Consider the following 23,555-nt stretch of genomic DNA (forward strand, 5'->3'; position numbering starts at 1 on the left):
TTATCAATGGTTTTGAACCTTTAGGATAGGAATTGTTCATCAAAAGCACTTGCTGCCTCTTATTAGATACTTATTTTTTTTTACACATTTGAATGTATAGATATGAGAAAATACATCAATGATACAAAATGCAGGCATGCTAGGTGATTCAGGGATGAAAGTCAAATTCAACAAAGCCTGAGAATCTAAGTTATATCCTGGGACCTAAATGATGAAAGAAGAAAGAGGAGGCTTAAAATTTGTATTTATATCTCACACATGCAATAAATAAATATAATAAGGTAATTAAACCACACTAATAAAAATTATTTACAGTGTACATGTTAAAATGTATTGTGTGTTCCAGAGTAGCTAAGAGGTGTGATTTGAATCATTCTCAAACTAAAACCATGAGCAATATATAGTTGGGTGACTATAATATTTACCTTAATTTGATCAATGTCAATAAAAAAGAAAAAATAAATCATTGGCATTTGTTCACTATAGACTCAGAAAACTATATACTGTAGCCTTCCTGTATACAAAAGAGAAACAGAATGAGAAAGAAATTAGGAAAAACACCCTTCACAATAAACACAAGTAACATAAAGTGTTATGCTATAACTTTAACCAAGCAAGTGAAAGACCTGTATACAAAAATTTCAACTCTCTGAAGAAAGAAATTGAAGAAGATATAGAAGATGAAAAGATCTTCCATGCTCACAGATCAGTAAGATTAACATAGTAAAAGTGGCCATCCTACTAAAAACAATCTACAGATTCAATGCAATCCCAATCAAAATACCAACATAATTCTTTACAGACCTTGAAAGAACAATTCTAAAATTCATATGAAAAACAAACAAACAAACAAAAAACAGAATAGTTAAAACAATCATGTTCAATAAAAGATCTTCTGGAGGTATCTCCATCCTTTATCTCAAGCTTCACTAGAGAGCCACAGTTAAAAAAAAATGGAATGGTAATGGAAAAGAAACAGACTGATGGCTCAATGGGATCAAACAGAAGACCCAGAAATAAACTCACACATTTATAGATACTTAATTTTTGACAAAGAAGCCAAAGCCATACAATGGAAAATAAAAGCTTTTTCAACAAATGGTGCTGGTCTAACTGGATGTTTACATGTAGAAAAACTCAAATATATTCATGTTTATCATGCTGTACAAAACTAAAGTCTGAGTAGATCAGATACCTTAACATAAAACAAAAACAGTAAATCTGTTAGAAGAAAAAGTAGAGAAGAGCCTTGAACTCATTGGCACAGGAGAAACTTCTTGACAGAACAGTAACAGCACAGGCTCTAAGATGAACAATCAGTAAATGAGAACTCATGAAAATGAAAAGCTTCTGTAAAGCAAAGGAAAGTATCAACAAAATGACAGCCTAGAGGCTGGGAAAAGATCTTCATCAACCCTATATCCAACAGAGTGCTAATATCCAAAATATATAAAAACTTAAGAAATTAAACAGCAACAAACTGAATGATCTAATTTAAAAATGGGGTACAGAGCTAAACAGAATATTCTCAACAGAGGAAAATTGAATGGCAGAGAAACACATAAAGAAATGCTCAATGTCCTTAGTCATCAGAGAACTGGAAATCAATACTGCTCTGAGATTTCCCCTTACACCCATTAGAATGGCTAAAAACAAAAACACAGATGACAGCACTTGCTGGTGAGGAAGCAGAAAAAGGGGAACCCCCCTCCATTGCTAGTGGGAGTACAATCTTTCACAACCACTTTGGAAATCAATCCGGTGCTTCCTCAGAAAACTGGGAAGAGCTCTACCTCAAGACTCAGCTATACCATGCCTGGGCATATATGCCCAAAAGATGCTTCACCATACAACAAGGACATTTGCTCAACTATATTCATAGCAGCTTTATTCATAGTAGCCAAAATCTGAAACAACCTAGATGTCCCTCAACCGAAGAATAGGTAATGAAATTGTGATACATTTACGTGATGGAATAGTACTCAGCTATTAAAAACAAGGAAATTATGAAATTTGCAGGCAAATCGATGGGACTAGAAAAGATCATCCTGAATGAGGAAACCCAGAACCGGAAAGATATGCATGGTTTATACTCACTTATAAGCAGATATTATCCATATAATACAGGATAACCCTACTAAAATCCACAGACCTAAAGAATCTAAAAAACAAGGAAGATCCTAGGGAAGATACTTAAATTTCATTCAGAAGAGCAAATAGAATAGACAGAGATGCACTTGGAGACAGGGAACAGGGCTGGAGCCTAACATAAATGTCCTCTGAAAGACTCACCCAGTAGGGGATCAAAACAGATGTTAAGACTACAGTCAAACTTTGGGCAGAGTGCAGGGAGTTTTATGGAAGAACGAGGGGAGAGAAGGACCCAAAGGAGACAGGAGCTCCACAAGGAGACCAACTAAGCCACCAAATCAGGACCCAGAAAAGCGACACAGGCTGATGCACCACCCAACGACCATGACAGGAAAGGATCAAGAGCCCCTGCCCAGATGTAGCACATAGGCAGCTCAGTCTCCATGTGGATGGCCTAGTAAGGGCAGCAGAGCCTGGCTCTGACATGGGCTCCATTGTCTACTCTTTGATCACTTGCCCCTGGCAGCCCTAATGAGACTTGATAGGCTGGAGGCAGATGATAGGGGAGGAGGTCTGACTATTTCTTAGGACTAGGAAAGGAGGATGGAGGGAAGAGGGAGTTAGGATGGGGCCTAGAGGAGACAAGGAAAGGGCCTACAGTCAGGATATAAGGGGAATAAATTATTAAAAAATAAAATAAATTTGCAAAAAAAAACCCTATATACAAAAAAAAAATCACCGAGTATATGTAATTATTATTCATAACAATTCTTCATGAAAGAAACAATGAAATCTGTTGAGGGCCATGCAGAAGGAAGAGCAAAACAGCTTTAGAACTCATGAAATGCTGCCCACCAGTTAGCACAACCTCATGGGTGTGCCCTGGAGAGGCAGAATCCCGAGGCTATATATCCTGAGGACTTAATGCTGTTGTAGAGGTTTGCTCTGTTTGTCTTCATGGTCACCACGTCCATCATTACACATGGGCTGTATGAGAACTCTAAGGGAACTTGCAGCCGCTCAATGGGCAGTATAACTGGCACAAACACTGATACTGGAGCAGATTATTACTTCGTCCAACACTCTCAGAAAGAACAGAGAGGTGTAGAACATTAGCAATGACCACCACCCTTAAAAAGAATTTGGAGAAGTAGACTGCTGATAACAGTGAATTAAGATGCTTTTGTTAGTGGCTCTGATGTAGAAAATCTTAGATAACAATTTAAAGTTCAGAAAGGCACACTTTTATTAATTATATTTTTATTTTTTATATTAATTACAGTTTATTCACTTTGTATCCCAGCTGTAGTGCCCTCTCTCTTCCCCTGGAAATCCCACCCTCCTTCCCTCATCTCTTCCTATGGCCCTTTCCCTATGATAGGGAAGGTCCTCCTCCACTTCCATATGTCCCGAGCTTATCTGATCTCATCAGACCTGGCTGCATTGTCCTCCTCTGTGGCCTAGCAAGGCTGCTCACCCATCTGGGGAAGGCAGTCAAAGAGCTAGTCACTAAGTTCATGTCAGAGACAGTCCCTGTTTCCCTTACTAGGGCATCCACTTGGAGACTAAGCCACCATGGGATACATTTGAGCAGGGGTTCTAGGTTATTTCCATGAACGGTCCTTTGTTGGAGTATTGAAAAACCTGCACTCCCAGTGCAGGGTCCGTACCGCTCTCTCCCCCAAAGAGACTCACAGACCGCGGTTCGATGCAAAAGCAGGAGGCAGTTTATTCCGATCGCGATGGGGGTCGTCCCTTCAAAGCAGGAGACGACCCCGAGCATACAAAGCACAGAGTTTTTATTCCTAAAAAATCAGACCTTTACATTGATTAGTCAGCAGAAAAGATAGCAGTTATGTGGTTGGCAGCTGTAGCGGGGAGCTCACAGCTCCAAGGACAGTCCTCCCCTCTTCTCCCATCTCTTGGTTCTGTAGCGGGCTGCTTACAGCTTCAAGGACAGTCCTCCCCTAAATTGCCTGACTTGTTTTTTTTCTTAGCTGGCCCTTATTTAAGGTCCAGTTGTTTTTCTTTTTAATTTGGGACGGTCCCATTTCTCATTCCCCCCTTTTTCTTTGGCATAATTTTAACCCTAAAATTACAGGCTAGATTCAGCCTGCATCTCTAATTGCTGATACTGCTGTCGAAGCATAAGGACCTGAACGGTACTGATCCGTTCTCTCACAAAATTGACTAGCTTATTAAGAATGCAGGGGCCAAGAGTTACAATCAGGAGAAGAATTAGCAAAGGGCCTAGCAAGGTGGAGATTAAAGTGGTCATTCATGGAGAGGAATTAAACCAGCCTTTAAACCATCCTAAGCTTTGGGCTCGTTTTTGTTTTTTTTTTTTTAAGTCTTTTTTGACCTTATCTAGGGTCTCAGTGACAACTCCAGTATGGTTGACATAGAAACAGTATTTTTTTTTTTAGAGCAGCGCATAAACCTCCTTGTTGCAAAAACAATAAATTTAAGCCCCTTCTGTTTTGTAACACCATCTCTGATAATGACTGTAAGGAATCTTTGAGCTCTCTAATTGTGTTTTCTAATCTTTCTATGTCCTCATCAACAGCTGCCCTAAGCTCATTTAACCCGCTATGTTGGAAGGCTATAGCCGACCCTCCAGCTGCTGTCCCTACTGCTCCTAGCCCGACCCCAAGTATTATGGCTAAGGAAATTTTTAGGTCTCTTTTTGTTCGTATCAGCAGTTTCCCCACAGAGTCCCAGTATTGGAAGGGCTCTTTATACGGGTGATAGGTGACTCGGGGGATTACCTGAACCAGGACACAGTAGTCAGATGAATTGACAAGCACCTGAGTACTGACACAAGTAGTGATCCCTGTCGCACAGGCCCACCATCCATCGATTGGTGGTATGAGGTACCCAGACAGACCTGCAACATCATAGGTTTGGTTGCATAAAAACTGATGACTGGGGGGGGACTTTACCTACACAGAGTCCTTGCCCTGAAATGGCAGATGGAAAGTCTAGCCTCCCTTTGCGTCCAAAGGCAGGCTGTTGCCTCTTGGGAGTTATTTATCTCATCTGTAAAGGCAATTTCTTTATAATATGGGGGAGCAATTCCAAAGCATAACCAACAAGACTCAGTAACCTTGGGGTTGGTGTTATTTAGGGCCTGAAAGGCCCCCTGTGCTAGGGAAGTAATGTATGGTCCAGGAGGCTTAGGGGAAGAAGAATCTTTACCCATTTTTGAGTTAGGAGTCAGTGAGGGGGTTGTTGGACGTGGGGCTATAGTCTGGGGGTCCGCTTTTACTGGGGGAACCAGGTGAGGGCCGGCTTTATTTGGCCCTACTTTAGCAGATGGGGCTGTTATTTTTAATTTGATGGTGAAAAGTAACCCATTATATATATATATATATATATATATATATATATATATATATATATATATATATATTGTAGGCCCCAAGTGAACCCTGTCACCCAGTTAGTTGAAATCTGTTTTTCAGCATCTGTGAACCGGATTAGCTGGGGGTGGCACCAGGTGGTACATATTGGCTGATTAGTCCACCTATTGTTTGGTCCCCGGTCTGGGGGCTGGGCATGACTGTAATTAGCTTTAACAACAATGTAATCCCAACTGGAGGTAGGCTTTTAGTAAGTATCGCCAGTGGTTTTACATCCCCAATTTTTGCAGTAGAAGTCATTTTTCCCCCCACATTTGTTTACCATTTTAGGTTGTTGGTGGGGTCCTGGGCATACATAAAAGGTTAGGACTCGCAGCATACTGCGGTGGTTGGTGGTCCCACAGCACCCCCAGGGATTTAAGCCCCTTTTCTCACTAAAAGACCCACGTCTATGGTCCCCAGGAACCACGTTGGGGTCTAGGTGGCTTTGCAAATCCCAGTTAGCAGGTGCTCCTAGAGCCATTTTACAAAGGTCAGGGTACAAGTCCGGCCACCATGTGAAGGGTGGGGCTATCTTTGAAACAGACCAAATTATAATATGTCTCTGATTAGTTACTTCTCAAGTCAAAAGTTTGGGCTGGTGAGGACTGGAGCCCAAGCAAGTATTGTAAGTGCTTAACAGAGCCAAAAGCACCAGCAGTTTGTGGATATCACCCACGGCTAACATTTTTAACAAGTTTAAGTTTTAAGGGATTGTCACTGGGCTGGATTTTCCAGTCAGAAGTGGAGTCCTCTGGAGCGGGTTTGACGTGTGATGCGTGGATCCAAGCAGCAATGCCTTCTGCCTTTACAGCCGTTGGGGTGGTGAGCAGGATGCAGTAAGGACCTTTTCACCGGGGTTTTAAATTTTGACTACGGTGTCGCCGTACATAAACCAAGTCTCCAACTTGGAACTGATGTGGCACCTCTAAGGATCCTGGCGCATATGCACTGCCAACCTTGTTTTAGATTTCTTTTTGAATAAGCTGCAGTCCCTTTAACCTGGACAATAAGTCAGAGTTACCACTAGTTATGTCAAGAGGGTCTCCCAGGAGAGGCAAGGGAGCAGGAACTCCATACAATAGTTCAAAAGGCATGAGATTTAACAAGGAAGAAGTATTCCTGACCCTAAAAAGAGCAAGAGGGAGAAGTACCACCCAGTCACCGCCGGTCTCCATGGTCAATTTAGTAAGGGTCTCTTTTAGAGTTTTATTTATTCTTTTTACCTGTTCTGAACTTTGGGGTCTTTAAGCACAATGTAATTTCCAATTAGTCCCCAAAAATCTGGCCACCTCCTGACTTACCTGAGCAACGAAGGCCGGCCCATTGTCTGACCCAATTACCTTTGGAACTCCAAACCGGGGAAAAATGTCTTCTAAAATCTTCTTGGCTACAACCAGAGCAGTCTCTTTCTTGGTGGGAAAAGCTTTTACCCATCCTGAGAAGGTATCTACAAAGACTAGAAGATATTTATTTTCATACCTGGCCGGCTTGATCTCGGTAAAGTCCACTTCCCAATGCATTCCAGGTCTAGTTCCCCTTAACCGTTTTCCCGAGCTTTGGAAATTCTTTCCTACGTTTACCTTTTGGCAAGGGATACATGTCTGAGTCACTTTTTCGGTTAGAGCAGTGAGGTTTAGTATTCGGTAAGGAGATTGGAGAACAATTTTAGTCATTTTTCTTGCCCCTAAATGAGTCCATTGATACATTTGCGCTATTAGTCTCTTAGCATCTTTTTGTGGCAAAATGACCTTACCTTTGGAGTCAATCCATGCTCTCATATTAGCATCGAATGTCTCTTGTTTTTTCTGTATTTGCTCCAGGTCATCCTCTGAGTATTTTAGCTGTTCCTTCTCTGGCAATTCAGTAGTTAATATTACTAGAGCAGGACTTCCTCTAGCAGCTGCTTTAGTCTCCTGATTAGCCATGTTATTTCCCTTTGCTGCCTTGGAATTTCCCTTTTGATGTCCCAGGCAGTGAATTATGCTTACCTTGGTGGGCAGTAGTAAGGCATTGAGCAAGGCCAAGATTTTATTTTTATTTTTAATTTTTTTACTGGCTGACATCATCTACCGGCCTCTCTGCTGGTAGATGGCCCCATGCACATGGGCCGTAGCAAAGGCATACCTGCTGTCAGTGTAGATGTTTATCTTTTTGTCTTTTTTTAAAGTTAATGCTTGAGTTAAGGCAATTAGTTCTGCTTGTTGAGCAGAGGTGCCTTCAGGCAGCACTTGGGCCCATATTACCTTGTGTCCATCCACCACCGCTGCTCCCGCTTTTTTTTTTTTTTTTTAAAGCTATTTTCATCTGTGTAATATGTCACCTCAGCATCTGGCAGAGGCTGATCTTTTAAGTCCTTTTGCCATCCCTGTTCTTTTGCCAACACCTGCAAGCAATCATGCTCTGGGGGCTGAATCTCTGGATCTGGTAACAGGGTGGCAGGGTTTAGCCCCGTTGCTGGGGCAAAAGTAATCCTGTCATTGTTTAAAAGCAAAGTTTGGTAATGAGTCATGCGAGCATTCGTGAGCCAGCGATCAGGTGGCTGTCTGACAACACTCTCAAGGGCATGAGGGGCATAAACAGTAAGATCTTGTCCCAAGGTCAGCTTGTCAGCATCCTTTACCAATGCGGCAACTGCTGCTATTATCCGAAGGCAGGTCGGCCATCCTGCTGCTACTGGATCAAGCTTTTTAGATAGATAAGCTACCGGTCTCTTTCAGGGTCCAATCTTTTGAGTTAACACCCCTTTAGCCATTCCCTGGTTTTCGGCCACATAGAGATGAAAAGGTTTAGTGACATTAGGAAGTCCCAAGGCTGGAGCTGACATTAAAGCCTGTTTAATATTATCAAATGCAGCCTGTTTATCTTTTCCCCAGGAAAAAGAGTCATTGCCCTTTGTAAGGGCATACAGAGGGGCTGCCATTTTAGCGAACCCAGGAATCCATAATCAGCAAAACCCCGCCGTACCAAGAAATTCCCTCAGTTGTTTTGTAGTTCGTGGAGGGGGAATATGAAACACAGTCTCTTTTTTAGCCTCCGATAATTATCTTTTTCCTTCCTTTAGTATATACCCCAGGTAACTGACCTGTTTCCGGCATATCTGGGCCTTCTTTGCTGATGCTCTATAGCCGAGTTTGCCCAATTCTTGTAACAGTTGGCCGGTGGCTTTGAGACAGGTTTCCTGACAATCTGTGGCTAGTAAGATGTTATCCATGTACTGGAGAAGAGTTACCTGAGTATTTGTGGCTCGGAAGTGTGCCAGGTCTCAGTGCAGGGCTTTATCAAATATGGTAGGAGAATTCTTAAATCCTTGGGGAAGTCGAGTCCATGTTAGTTGGCCCGAGACCCCGGAGTCGGGATCTTTCCATTTAAAAGCGAAAATGTCTTGGCTGGCAGGGCTAAGTTGAAGACAAAAGAATGCATCTTTAAGGTCTAGAACAGTATACCAGGCTCTGTCAGGGGGAAGGGAGCTCAGCAGGTTATACGGGTTGGGGACTGTTGGATGTAAGTCCATAACCTGTTTGTTAACTTCCCTCAGGTCTTGCACAGGCCGATAATCGTTGCTCCCAGGCTTCCGGACCGGCAGTAATGGAGTATTTCAAGCAGATTGACACCTTTTCAAAACCCCTAGGTCAAGGAGTCGCTGTATATGAGGGTGAATCCTATCATGGGCTTCCTTAGACATTGGATACTGCCACACTGCAACTGGGGCTGCCTGAGGTTTTATCTCTATCTGGACTGTTTCAGCCCAGGCCTCAGGGTATTTTTTTACCCACCAGTCAATGTCTTTTCTTTCCTCTTTTAAATTTTTAAATAGCCGGTATTTATCTTCCAAGTGAATTGTAAGCACGTGAATAGGATCCCCTCTTTTATCTGTAACCTGTGGACCTTCTGGGTTAAAATAGATGTGGGCTCCTATTTTGGTCAGGATATCCCATCCCAGCAATGGGTATGGGCAGTCAGGCATGACTAAGAACGAGTGGGATACCGGGCCCACTCCAAGGTCCACTGTTCTTCGGGTAGTCTATGTATATTGCTTACATCCAGTGGCCCCTTGAACCCATGATTTTTTTTTTTTTTTTAGCCCCTGAGTCTTGCAACAGAACTGAATGCTGAGCACTAGTATCCACTAGAAAATGGACTGGCTTCCCCTCCACCTTGAGGGTTACCCTGGGTTCGGGGAGGGGAACCGAACCCGTCCTCCCTAATTGCTGTCATTGTTTAAGGTCAGGACCCTGGTCCCTGTGGCTCGAGAATTTAGCTATTTCTTCTTTCTTTTGGGGCAATCCTTCCTCCAGTGTCCCGTCTCCTTGCGGTAGGCACACTGGTCCTTAGACAAAGGGCCCTTATGGTTGCCAGGAACTCTCTCCCTTTCAGTACGACTTTCCTGAACTACGGTGGCCAGAATCTTAGTCAATTTTTTATCCTGCCTCTTGTCTCTCTCTCTCTCTCTTATCTTCTGTTTTTTCTGTTTTCTTTTTTTTTTTTTTTTTTTCGACTATAGAAGACTTTCTCTGCTACTTGCACTAAATCCTTCAACGACTTATCCTGCAGACCTTTTAATTTTTGAAGTTTCCTACGAATATCCCTAGCTGACTGATCTATGAAAGATACAGCTACAGTTGCCCTGTGCTCATCTGAAGCAGGGTCATAGGGAGTAAACCGGCGGAACGCATCCATCAGCCGTTCTAAGTAGGCTGCAGGAGATTCCTCCGGCCCCTGGACCACTTCTCTTACCTTAGTCAAATTGGTGGGTCTTCGAGCAGCCCCACGGAGACCCGCCATTAGAGTCTGGCTGTAAACCTTTAAGTGCTGCCTACCCTCTGGTGTATTGTAATCCCAATCAGGACAAGAGAGAGGAAACCCATTATTAATCTCGTCGGGGAGAACTGTAGGCCTCCCATCCGCCCCCGGGACATTTTTCCTTGCTTCTAGAAGAACTCGTCCCCTCTCCTCGGTAGTTAGGAGTATCTGTAAAAGCTGTTGGCAATCATCCCAAGTGGGCTGGTGAGACGATTCAAACAAGTCAGTCAAGGCTTGGGGGTTTTCAGAGAAAGGGGGATTGTGAGCCTTCCAATTGTAGAGATCAGCTGTGGAAAAAGGCCAGTACTGAAGGGGGTATTGCCCATCCCCCTCTGGAAATCCATAGGCTTGCAACGGGAGAGCCACCGAGTCCAGCTGAGTTGCTCTGCGGCTTCGTGTTCAAGCTGCTGGGCCCCGTTCATTCTGAGCAGGGTCAGCTGGTGAGTGCAGCAGGACTCACCAGCGGGACTCGCCGACGGTGTCTGCGGCGGCAGCGCTGAGGGACCTGTGAGGGGACTAGGAAAGTTGCATGCTAGCCCCGCCCTAGGCCCCGAGGGAGATCTGACAGCCTCCGGGAAACTGACAGGGGAAATGGTCGGAGGTTTGGCAGGAGAACCAACCGGCCAGGGAACTGGCAGGGGTAGGGGCCATGGCTGGAGGATAAGGGGGCGGAAGGTCAAAAAGGAGGAGGTCTGCTTCTGGAGAAGTGAGCACTTTCTTTTTCTCCTCTTCCTTAACGGCAAAACAGTTGTCCACGGAGTCTCTGTGGGGAGAACAAAGGGGCGCACCCAGGGGGGTGGATGGTGAACAATATCCTCCCAGGTTAGGACATAAGGTACCTGATCAGGCTGGCCCCCCTCCGCTTGGAGGGCCTTAGTCTTAACAATAAGAATCGTGTCAAGGTGAATGGTGCCCTCCGGTGGCCATCCAACCTGAAAAGCAGGCCATTCCGAGGAGCAAAAGAAAAGTCAGAGAGGCAACAAGAACAGAGACAAAAAGAACCAAACAAGTAATCAGACAAGGACGCCCTTGCGGGTGATACCACAGTGCCCTAACGGAACGGTTCCCCAGCTGGTCTCTACGAAAATCAGACTCAGACAGGAAGAGGACCGTCTCTGATCCAACCTCCCAACAAACGGAACCTGGAGCGTCCTCCATCTTCCTGGCTTTTCGATCATCTGACGCGTCTGTCAATCGAAATTCCTTAATCAGACAACCGAGACGGTTCAGACAGGCGCCTAACCAAAACAAAACAGAAAACAGAATCTGCAGAAACCTGAAGTCAAACAAACAAAATGACTAACCTGTTTCAACCTGACCTCCGAACTCGGTCTGGTGAGGGTCGGGGAAGGGGCGCATGGGTTTCCTGGCCAACGCACCACATGCAAAACCTGCACTCCCCGTGCAGGGCCGTACCGCTCCCTCCCCCAAAGAGACTCACAGACCACGGTTCCATGCAAAAGCAAGAGGCAGTTTATTCCGATTGCGATGGGGGTGGTCCCTTCAAAGCAGGAGATGACCCCGAGCATACAAAGCACAGAGTTTTTATTCCTAAAAAATCAGACCTTTACATTGATTAGTCAGCAGAAAAGATAGCAGTTATGTGGTTGGCAGCTGTAGCGGGGAGCTCACAGCTCCAAGGACAGTCCTCCCCTCTTCTCCCATCTCTTGGTTCTGTAGCGGGCTGCTTACAGCTTCAAGGACAGTCCTCCCCTAAATTGCCTGACCTGTTTTTTTTTTTTTTTCTTAGCTGGCCCTTATTTAAGGTCCAGTTGTTTTTCTTTTTAATTTGGGATGGTCCCATTTCTCAGTATCAGTCTCAGAAAAGACCCCTGTGCCCAGATATTTTGGTTTTGTTGCTCTACTTATGGAGCTCCTGTCCTTTCTTGGTCTTACTATCTCCCCCTTCTTTCCTAAGATTCCCTTCACTGTGCCCAAAGTTTGTTTATGAGCCTCAGTATCTGCTTTGATACAATGTTAAGTAGAGTCTTTCAGAGTCCCTCTGTGGTAGGCTCCTGTCCTGTTTCCTGTTTTCTCCTTCTTCGAATGTCAGTCCCATTTGGCTCTCTGAGTGAAAATTGATCATTTTACCCAGGGTCCTCCTAACTCACTTCTTTAGGTGTACATATTTTCATAGGTTTATTCTATATTGTATGTCTAGTATCCACTTCTAAGTGAGTATATACAGTGTGTGTCTTTCTGTTTCTGGGATACCTCACTCAGGATGATCTTTTCTAGGTCCCAACATTTGCCTGCAAATTTCATGATTTTCTTATTTTTAATTGCTGAGTAGTATTTCATTGTGTAAATGTACCACAGTTTCTGTATCCATTCCTCTGTTGAGGGACATCTAGGTTGTTTCCAGATTCTGACCATTACGAATAAAACTGCTCCAAACATCGTTGAACAAATGCCCTTGTTTTGTACTTGAGCATATTTTGGATATATGCCTAGGCACTCCTATACCACTTATAGCTGGATCTTCAGGAAGCGCTATTCCTAATTCTCTGAGAATGTGCCAGATTGATTTCCAAGGTGGTTATACAAGTTTACATTCTCACCAGCAATGGAGGAGGGTTCCCCTTTCTCCACATCCTCTCCAGCATGTATTGCCACTTGCATGTTTGATTTTAGCCATTCTGATGGTTGTAAGGTGAAATCTCAAGGTCATTTTGATTTGCATTTCCCTGATGACTAATCACATTGAGCATTTCTTTAAGTGTATCTCTTTCATTCTATATTCCTTTACAGAGAATTCTGTTTAGCTTTGTACTCTTTTTTTTTTTTTAAATTGGATTATCGATTTGTTGCTTTTTAACTTCTTGAGCTCTTTATATATTCTAGATATTAGCCCTCTGTCAGATATAGGGTTGCTGAAGATCCTTTCCCAGTCTGTAGGCTGATGTTTTGTTCTGACAAGTGTCCTTTGCTTTACAGAAGCTTTTCATTTTCGTGAGGTCCCACTCTTAATAGTTTAGCTAGGGACAGTTTGAGGTTAGGTCACAAGAACAATGGCTGCCTGACTGGTACTTGCTGATTTGACTGTCTTGCTAAAGCTGGACAGGTGATCAAGGTGTTGATTCATTTATTGTACCCATTTTTGCCCTCAGCTTCCAGATATGATTTAATAAAAATAGTTAAGAGTAGATGTGCCGTTTGAGGATTTTAAACATAAATGACTGTTTTTAATGCAAAAGTTTATATTTATGATTCTTTTAAATTTTTATGATTACTTTTTAAAATAAGTAATAAAATAATTGATTCTTTCTTTGTAACCACAAATTGCAGCCTGCCAGTAAGAGAAACTAGCTTAAAAAATTTACCTTGGTTGAGTACACTTCATTAATCTATAGCAGGTTGCTTAGTTATGAATGTATGTGTGTTCTTGCTTTCTTCACCTGAATCATAAAATGATTTTATGTAAAGATGTTTGGAAACGTACTGGTTTCCCGTGATCAATCACTAAAAAGAACAGTAGAAAGTAATTGCATTGTATTTTTTATATTACTTGCTGGGACATATAAGCTTTGGGACAAAAAAAAAATAAAATAAAATTGTAGCTTGCTCACTGGAGTTTGCTCCACCCACCAATATGTATGTTTACTTATGTATATATACAAAGTTTATTGTAGCTTGTTAGTTAGAGTTTGTTCTATTCACCAAATGTGTGTGTGTATGTGTGTGTGTCTGAGATAGAATTTAGAACCTACAAACGCTAAGCAAGAGCCCTACTCCTGAAGATACTCTCCTGCTGCACATACACATTGCGAAAATAGAATAAAGAACAGACTAATTTCCATGTGTGTTTGCTGGGGTTGAACCCAGGGTTCTGTGCACACGAAGCTCACCGTCCACCACTGAATGATATGCTAGAATAAACCATACATTTTTCAAACCAGACGTAGTATCGCATGGAGAATATGAGTAAATCTTATTTTTATGCTCTTCCAGCTTTTGTCGAATGAGCACTTTCATTATTCTTTATTTGAGATTATAATATAAATCATATAAATCATTTCCCCTTTTTTTCCTTTTCTCCAAATCTTCCCATATACCATTCATTGCTCTCTTTCAAATCCATGGCCTCTATTTTTCTTCGGATATTGTTCTGTACATATCAGTCTATGCACATATAAGTAAATGCATAAATACAACCTTCTCAGTCTGTATGTAATTTATGAGGGCTGACCATTTAAGCAAGAAATTATGGGGTGAAAATGGTGAGTCTATATCATTGATTAGTGCAGTGGTTTTCAACCTGTGGCCATGACCCCACTGAGGGTTGCATATCAGATGTTTACATTATGATTCAGAACAGCAGCAAAATCACAGTGATGAAGTAGCAATGAAATAATTTATGGTTCACAACCTAAGGAGCCATATTAAAGGGTTGCAGCATGGAGATAGCTGAGAAGTGCTGAAATGGTGTCAGAAACAGGGATTGTACAAATTAGGAATGGAGAGAAAATTTCCTACTGGATGAAGGAGGCTGTGAGAAGAACATCAGTGCTTTAGCACTGAATGCAGCACTGTGGGTAAAAGGAATAGCACCACACCTACATTTGAGTCATAGGAAGGCTGCATTCAACTTGAAATTATGCAAAATTCAACTTGAAAGTATGCTTTTGAAGAATGCTATGACCAATTAAAATCTAAGAGATTTTTTTTTTCACTTTTGTTTGTTTGTTTCCTTGCTTGAGACAGTGTTTCTCTGTATAGCCTTGGCTGTCCTGGACCTCACTTTGCAGACTAGGCTGGTTTGCCTCCCTCTGCCTTGCAAGCACTGGGGTTCAAAGCATATGCCACCATGCCTGATTCCTTTTCATTTGTGCAAAACATTTCTGAAATAAAGGCTACCAAACAAGTAAAAGAGAAATATTGTACTCAGCAATGGTAAGTTGTGGCCATTGTTTGTGTTGAAAAGAAAAGGAAAAAAAAAACCCATTACACTGAGAACAAGAACAAAAAAGTGAGTATGCTCTTGTAGCAAGATTTCTAGGACAATTTTTGCTTTGGTTTGATTTTGTTGTAGAAAAACTCACTGAAGAATTGTTATTTTATGGAATATGTAAGGCAAGCTAGAATGACATTCAGGCAATCCTTGAAAAAAACCCCGAGACTCGCTGGGCACCACTATATTCAGTGGGGAAAGAGAAGAGAAAAAAAAATCTTCAAAGTAGGGAGGAAAAGAATAGGACGGTAATATGAATAACTGATGAACAAGAGTTGTTTATGATCAAACTGCATTCAAGGAAATTCATGTACACACATGTACCACAGACAACTGTAATCTCATGATTCATTAAAGCTGTGCAGCATATACATGGATGTGAATAGTTTTAAAAACTCCACTACTCTAATCATTTTTAATAGTGCTCAGTTTCTTCCCATGCATGTGGACATCACTTTTTATGCAGGTTGTTTGGCACTACATCTCGTTGTGATGTTCTGACATTTCTAACAGGAAATAGAAGAATTCGTCGAGTCTTCTGGAGAACACGGTGTCGTGGTGTTTTCTCTGGGGTCCATGGTGGCAAACCTAACAGAAGAAAGGGCCAATGTGATGGCAGCAGGCCTCGCCCAGATTCCACAGAAGGTGAGGCACAGAAACTCAGGGATGTGTCCTCATAGAGAAGGTCACATGCTGTTCTAGGTCTTATTGCAGAAGCATCCTGTGTGAAACTGAAGCTGTCCTGATAGCTCTAGCTCATCTCTGAAGTCACGTGTGACACAGAAATACAGGGGACAGATATCAAATAGTAGAAGTGTTTGATTAATAAGTTGGTTTTTAACATTGTGTCCAGAAAGAAAAATACATAGTAAGTGTGAACTATGTGTTAGGGAAGTTTTAAAGGCAGATACAAAACTCTGCTTGGTCACTTCCTCTATTTCCTTAGAGGATAACTGAGGACTCTGGACACACTATGGTGTAATCAGAGAAATGTTAAATTGTAGCTGTTAAGGGTGGACTGTTGCAGTAACAATAAACAAACACTAAAAAATTGGCAGTGGGATAAGGGAAGCTTCTCCTTGAAGAGCATGTGTTGCTCACCCAGAAGACCTGAATTGGCTGAGCTCCTTTACTGGGAGCCCACAACTGCCTGTCACTCCATCTGCATAGGAACTCAGGAACTTGTCTTAAAGTGACTATGGGATTGGATTAGGCCCATGTCAAGCTACAAAATACCCATGATAAACTTGATTATGAGTAAACTAACTCAAGTATCATTGAAAATAGGTGACATTTAACTTGGAACATAAAACTGCCATAAACATATATTGAAAAAAAGTCGAGCTATATAATATTAACTTTGGTGGAGTGTTGAACTGGACACATTTCTGAACTCCTTCTGCTTCACAGCGCTGGACATAACTTTGTCTTTGCTGAATTAGTTCTTTATTAACTGTTAAAGTGGCATGGTGGAACTTGGGAAGGAACGAGAATAAATGTAGAAGTGTGAAGGGCATTTGAATCCTTACTGTAGTAGTTTTTTTGTGGTTCCCATCATCTGTCCTCATGCCTGGCTCATAGACACTGGGCAGTTTCCTGAATGCTTCTTAATCTCTATAGAATTCTACTGTGATTTACTTGACACTTGACCAAAGTAATAAAATGCTAGCTTTACCTTAACAGGTTCTTTGGAGATTTGAAGGCAAGAAGCCAGACACCTTGGGCTCCAACACTCGGCTGTACAAATGGATCCCGCAGAATGATCTTCTAGGTAAGCATCAGGACACAACTGGGACATGAGGAAGGTCAGGAAGGTGAATGTCAACACTATTGCATTGATGATGACTGTGACTTAGTCCTGAGGAACATGGATAAAGAACTGATGGAACTATTCTCTTAACATTCAAGATGGCCAGAATCAGTTTTTATCTCTGCTACTTGGAGCCATCCTATCAGAAGTGACTCCACTAGTTTTTTTTTGTTTGTTGGTTGGTTGGTTGGTTGGTTGGGTTTTATTGTTTTGTTTTGTTTTGTTTTTTTGAGACAGGGTTTTCCTGTGTAGCCTGGGCTGTCCTGGACTTAAGTAAATCAGGCTGGTCTCGAACTCACAGAGATTCACCTGCCTCTGACACCAAGAGTTCTGGGATTGCAGGTGTGCGCCATTGTACCTGGCTGACCTCACTGTTTCTTCAGGAGAACATATTCCCCTGAGCTACAGCTGTGCTTGCTGTTTGTGCCACTTGGGAGGAGCTCTGTCCTTTTAGTCCAGTGCACAAGATCATTCTGCTTCCACACTCCACCTCCTCTATGTGGCCTTCTCTTAATGCTCTGTGAACTTGCAGTGCTCCTTGTTCTAAGATTGGAGAAGAACAGTGTAGTCCCATGGTTATGATAATGTTATCCAGAGAACAGGTAAGCTTTTCCCACCTTTATCAGACTTCTGATTAATACTTTTCCTTAATTTATCTCCTTGCTAGGTCATCCAAAAACCAGAGCTTTCATAACTCATGGTGGCACCAATGGCATCTATGAGGCGATCTACCATGGCATCCCTGTGATTGGCATACCTTTGTTTGGAGATCAATATGATAATATTGTTCATATGAAGGCCAAAGGAGCAGCTGTTAGACTGGACTTTCTCACAATGTCCAGTACTGATTTGCTCAATGCATTGAAGACAGTCACTAATGACCCTTCGTGAGTACTGTGTTTTTCTAATTTGTAGTGTTCAAGTACATTTTCTCAAGAATAACTGTTGATTTCATCCACCATTTATTCTAATTCTGAAGAAAAAAAAGCTGTTAACCATTATTGGATGAGCTTTTATGTCAATCAAGACTGAAAACTACCCATATAGACTTACTCTATAAGAAGTTAGTTTAGATTTTTTTGGTTTTGGTTTTTGGTTTTTGAAGACAGGTTTTTTTCTGTATAGCCTTGGTTGTCTGGGACTCACTTTGTAGGCCAGGCTGGCATTGAACTCACAGCTATCTTCCTGCCTCTACTTCTCAGAGTGCTGGAATTACAGGTGTGCATCACCATGTCCAGCTTAGTTTAGAATAATTTAATTCTGAAAACCTTTTTTTCTTGCTAAATGGAAGGACACAGTCTCTACAAGTAGGATCAAAGCAAGAAACAGGATAATGAAGCCAGAAAAAATATAAAATATATCAAGTCAATGACTAAAGTTTCTGAAAATCTGAATCTTTGTTAAATAATTTACATTCATCCCAAAGTAGATAATTATACACACACATACATATATACACAATATGTAAAGCATAATCAGGATACTTATCATTTCCACCTCCCTAAACACTTATTATTTCATTTGCGATAATAACAATAATAATAATATTTCATTTGCAACAGTTTTGAAAGATGTCTCTTCCTCTTCTTAGTAAGACATGTAAATTGTAACTCAGTCACTGTCTCTGCTATAGCACAGTATCCTGCTATCCAGTGGCAGAATACATCTATTTGCTGACCTCTCTCTCTGTTCCCCTCCCTTTGTCCTGAAATTCCATTCACCACTGTTCTACACTGTTTTCATGCAGTGAGCTCTGGTAGTAGAAACGTGAGAATGTGCAGTGTTTTCCTTTAGGGTCTAGTCTACATGACTTCATAAAACATCCTCTAATTGCATCTTGTTATTATAAATTTCAGGATTTCATTCTTTGTGATGCCTGCATACTATCCAATCATATTGCTTAGATACCATGCAGGAGAAACTGCAGTGGGCAAGTGAGCTTCTTGGAGATGCCCAGTGTTTGCATAGCTGCAATGGGTGTGCCCTGGAGAGTTCTAGCCCCAGGAGCTTCCTTTCTAGATTGATTCTTGCTGCTAAGGCTCCTGCTCATGTTTGTCATTGCTGTTTTCCTCATATATCTGGCATGGTGTGACTGGGCATGGACACCCTCACTGCCTGTTGTCCTGTGTGATTGCTTCTTCGGTATTAGCCCGCTTTGTTGGGCAAATTTCCTGCAAATCAACATTAAGATGTACTCTCATGAAATAATGCTGTTTAGATGAATTAATGATTTCATAATTCCTGATAATGATTTTATGCAATTCCTGATTTGATTCGAATCAAATAATTTAAAAAGTTAAAAAGTTAATATAGTTGAAAGTTTAAAGTTAGAATAAAAAAGTAGAGTAGCAAAGGCTGCAGAGGTTAGAAAGGAGTTCAGTGGGCTTTCATGCATTACAAGCATGTAAATTGCACTACGAAGAAAAATAGGCTTGGGCCAATTTATGATCAAGGAAAACATTCACTCTAGGGTAGGTTCAGGCATGAGGTCACAGGTGTCATTGTGCAACATGATAAGTAATGTCATGAAAAGGAGTGGCTACTCCTATTGTGAGTATGAAAACAGAGAATGAATGATTAGCTAGTTTAACAATACAAGACTCCAAAAGTAAGACAGAGATAAATGAACTGTTGCTTTGTTAAAAATCAAACCTTGTTAACCTATGATATAAAAAATTATTGCTTTGAACTTATAATGAACTTGTGACATGAAAGATAGATAAAAATATTGCTTTGAAAGAGATAAAGAATGTTTGGTTAGGTGTGAGTTTTTATGTGAAATCACATGATCAATAATCCTGCTATAACTTCCTCTTGTATAACAAGAAAATATATAACCTATAGCTCTGAGGTAATTTTTCTTCTTACATGGAGAACTGTGTTTTAGGGAGTATTAAAAACAATGAGAAAAATAGTGTGAGTTTTTGGATGTGGAGCTCTGCTCCACCCACCATCCACCAAATATGTGAGAATGTGTATATGTCTGTCTGTCTGTATGTACATACGTGTATGTACCTATGTGTGAAGTTGTTGAAGTTTGCTCCATCCACCCAGTATGTGAGTGGAGCCTGCCTTGCTTCATCCACTAAGCATGTGGGGTGCGTGTGTGTGTGTGTGTGTGTGTGTGTGTGTGTGTGAATTTTTTTCTTCCTTCTTTACCATCTGGCCATGATCAGTGGCAGGTTTTGCCAGATGCCATCAGCTCTGGTCTCTCCCTGTAGAACCACTACCAGTGACATTGATGGCAGGTACAGTCAGAACAGACCTTCCATTTTTTTCTGCTTTTAGTCACCCAATGCTATCAGTGGAGGCTATTGTTGGTGGCTGCCAGTGCCCACCCCCGGCCAACTATACATCTTGCCTCAGTTTACCCCTGGATGTCATAACTGACCTTTGACCAGTTTTCATACTACATTTTTTTTTATCCGTTCAAGAGTGGACAACTCAGTGAATTCTACTTAGTTATTATATCTAGTGCTTCAATAGCCATGGACATGCAGCGGTTTCATACATTGTTTACTGTTTCTTTAAATAGACTCCTAGTAGTAGGAACACAAAGACCTGGAGTATTTCTGTTTTCAGTATATCCAGAAAATCAGTGGAATAGTTTCTGTACCATATTGCGCTCTCAACAATCTCAGTAAAGCTTCCACTCTCTGACATCAACAAACAGTTTAGTAGGTAATAGCACAAGTTCAATCCCGGGAATTCATGTGGTAGAAAAACTGAACTCACTATTACGAGCACCTCCATGCACATGCATGCACATGTGGACACACACACACACACACACACACACACACACACACACACACAGACATCCAGGTTTGACAGGCCCAGGGTAAACTTAAACAAGCCACAGCATCGGTTGTGTGGTTGTCTTCAGAGGAAGAGCAGGGATTTGAACATTAGACCTTCAGACTGGAAGGGTATTCAAGTTCTCTTGCTCCCCTTCAGCCAGGGCTGCTTCCTCTGGCTAATGCCTGCTGTAGGGCAACAGCAGGTTGTTAATTACACAACCCAGGGGACACACAAAACTGCCCAGCCACCCTGCAGAGAGCTCTGAGATTTTTTAACTCCTTGTGAGCTGGTGGAAAGAGGAAGAAAAGAGAAAGTTCTCATTCATTCAAAATATACACATTTATTCAACAAACTAGACAAGGGAGCTCCTATCATACATGCTCATGACTATAGACATACAGATATAAATACATATATGCATTTATTGAGATAATATATACAGACACACATACAGATATATAAAAATACGCATCCGGATGGAGAAGACCCCAATGGGCTCCAAACTCCAATGTTTATTCTGTGTTTTTAGCCCCTTTTTATACCATCTGGTATAAAGTCTTTTTGTCAGAAGCAAAATTACTTTCACAGCCATAAAAGCAATTGGATTATTGATTACAAGTTTCTCCACTAAAACTAAAACATATCTTATTTATACCTTCATTAAGACAACAGCCTTTCAAAACAAAGGTTGATAATTTTTTTTTTCAATGCAGTTTATTCAGGAATCTTGAACAATCATCTGACCCTGGGGAAAGCCAGCCCAGCCCAAAGCTTTTAGCCTCTGGGTAGGCAACCCCAGCGTGCCACGTGGGCAATGCAGATAGGTCCACATACATGGAAGCAAGCCAGATCCTCAGCCTTAGCCAAATGTGGAGTTGTTTGTGTCAGAGAGCACTCACCATCGGGAAGGTGGAAGGCGGAAACCAGCTCCATCTTTAGGGCGCGGCATTACGCAGCTCTCTACAGTTCCCCCTTTTTGTTTTAGACGCATCAGGCAAGAGTAGAGGTCTGATCTCTGATATTAAAAATAAATTGGGACTTTGTACTGATGTTCATTTAGGTGTCATCCACCCAAAGAGCATCAGACCTGTCCGATACCTTTTTCTCAGAGGTGGGACCTGGGGTATCAACCTGCATGCAATCAGACTTGCTCTTCTCTGGGTCGAAAGTGGCTGATCCTGAGTGCAGTGCTTAGCCTTGCATCCTGAGTGTAACATTTTAGCTTTTTATGGTATCCAACCATGCTTGAGGAGACTGTCCTGCTTCAATGGCTGTAAAGGCCTGAATGGTCATGGCTGCATTACGCTGTTGTGAGACTCTAATCTTGCATATATACCACAGGCAAACCAAGGAGACCAACACCAGAAGGCCTGCTAACGCTCCCATGCCCGCCCATTCCTTCAGATGATTCGTGGCTGCTGCAATCCATGATGATATTTCTGTGGCTAGTCCTGCGTCCACTCTGGTAGAATTTACTGTGACAATGGCCACTCTCAGCTGCTCCATCGTAGTATCGAATTCTCCAGTCCAATTACCTAAAATATAGCTAGACAATTGTTTAGACAGATTTGCAGCACAGGAAAAATTCTCATGTTATATGCTAGTGACACAAAGTCCAGCATACTTTCATTGACAGCCAAGTTGAGCGATTTGCCATAGGGTATCAATTTGCTCCTGCATGAGGTCAATCCTCTGATTGAACAACATCAAGCCTCCTTTTAGTTGAGCATTAATTCCTTTTTGTACATCTAAGGTATGAGCTACATTGGCTAAAAGATTATTCAGGGTCTGAGCAGTCTGTACAGTATGACTCATGGCTAATGCCGCAGTGGTAGCTCCAACAGCCGCCAATGAGATGGCAGTAACAATGGTGGCTGTAGTTCCAAGATCCCTTTTCTGTCTGAGGAGAGTCATAGCGTGAGGGGCATCAACGAGCACAGGCACCCAGCGAGGCATGGGAGTAACCAGGGCATACCTAAATTCACTAGCATTCCAGCATTGGGCAAAAAAGCAAGTATCATTACCACAATTACTTGGCTATATCTGGCTAATAATGAATGAAAATGGGGAATAAAAACAGGTGTGGGCTTATAGGAAATATTATGAGAAGCCTTAGCCCCCTCGTTGGAACATCCTGCATCAGTTCTAGAACTAGCAGTGGTGGTGTCCAAGGTCTGAGTAGGTTCAGGAGACCATTGCCCCCAGGGGCGAGACATGCTCCATGTAAATTGACTAACTCCATGTTTTCCTCTACTTTTGAAAGTCATTTAAGGTTCTTAAATTATTTTCCCCCCTTTTTAAAATTTTTCATCAATTACACTTTATTCATTCTGCATCCCCCCATAAACCCCTTCCTCCTCCCCTCCCAATCCCATCCTCCCTCCTCCCTCTGCATGCATGCCACTCCCAAGTCCACTGATAGGGGAGGTTCTCCTCTCCTTTCTGATCTTAGTCCATCAGTTCACATCAAAAGTGTCTGCATTGTCCTCTACTATGGCCTGGTAAGCCTGCTCTCCCCTAGGGGGAGGTGATCAAAGAGCAGGCCAATCAGATTATGTCAGAGGCAGTCCCTCTTCACATTACTATGTAACCCAATTGGACTCTGAACTGCCATGGGCTACATCTGTGCAGGGGTTCTGGGTTATCTCTATAAATAGTCTTTTGTTGGAGTATGAGTCTCTGGGAAGTTCCCTGTGTT

General features: G+C 42.1%; 1 protein-coding gene across 2 annotated transcripts in view; it reads left to right on the top strand.

The window, feature by feature from the left end:
* LOC110542799 (UDP-glucuronosyltransferase 2B31-like) overlaps window positions 1-23,555 on the top strand; it is a 290,306-nt gene that overhangs the window by 6,753 nt on the left and 259,998 nt on the right. Inside the window, exons 4-6 of one of the 2 annotated variants that reach the window (XM_060380860.1) lie at window positions 15,760-15,891; window positions 16,930-17,017; window positions 17,724-17,943. In XM_060380860.1, coding sequence (XP_060236843.1) covers window positions 15,760-15,891; window positions 16,930-17,017; window positions 17,724-17,943 — 440 coding nt within the window. The remainder of the gene's footprint in view (window positions 1-15,759; window positions 15,892-16,929; window positions 17,018-17,723; window positions 17,944-23,555) is intronic. The other variant, XM_060380861.1, reaches the window with a different exon arrangement.

This window comes from Meriones unguiculatus, chromosome 3 (assembly GCF_030254825.1).
Source record: "Meriones unguiculatus strain TT.TT164.6M chromosome 3, Bangor_MerUng_6.1, whole genome shotgun sequence".
In the NCBI taxonomy this organism is placed as follows: domain Eukaryota; kingdom Metazoa; phylum Chordata; class Mammalia; order Rodentia; family Muridae; genus Meriones; species Meriones unguiculatus.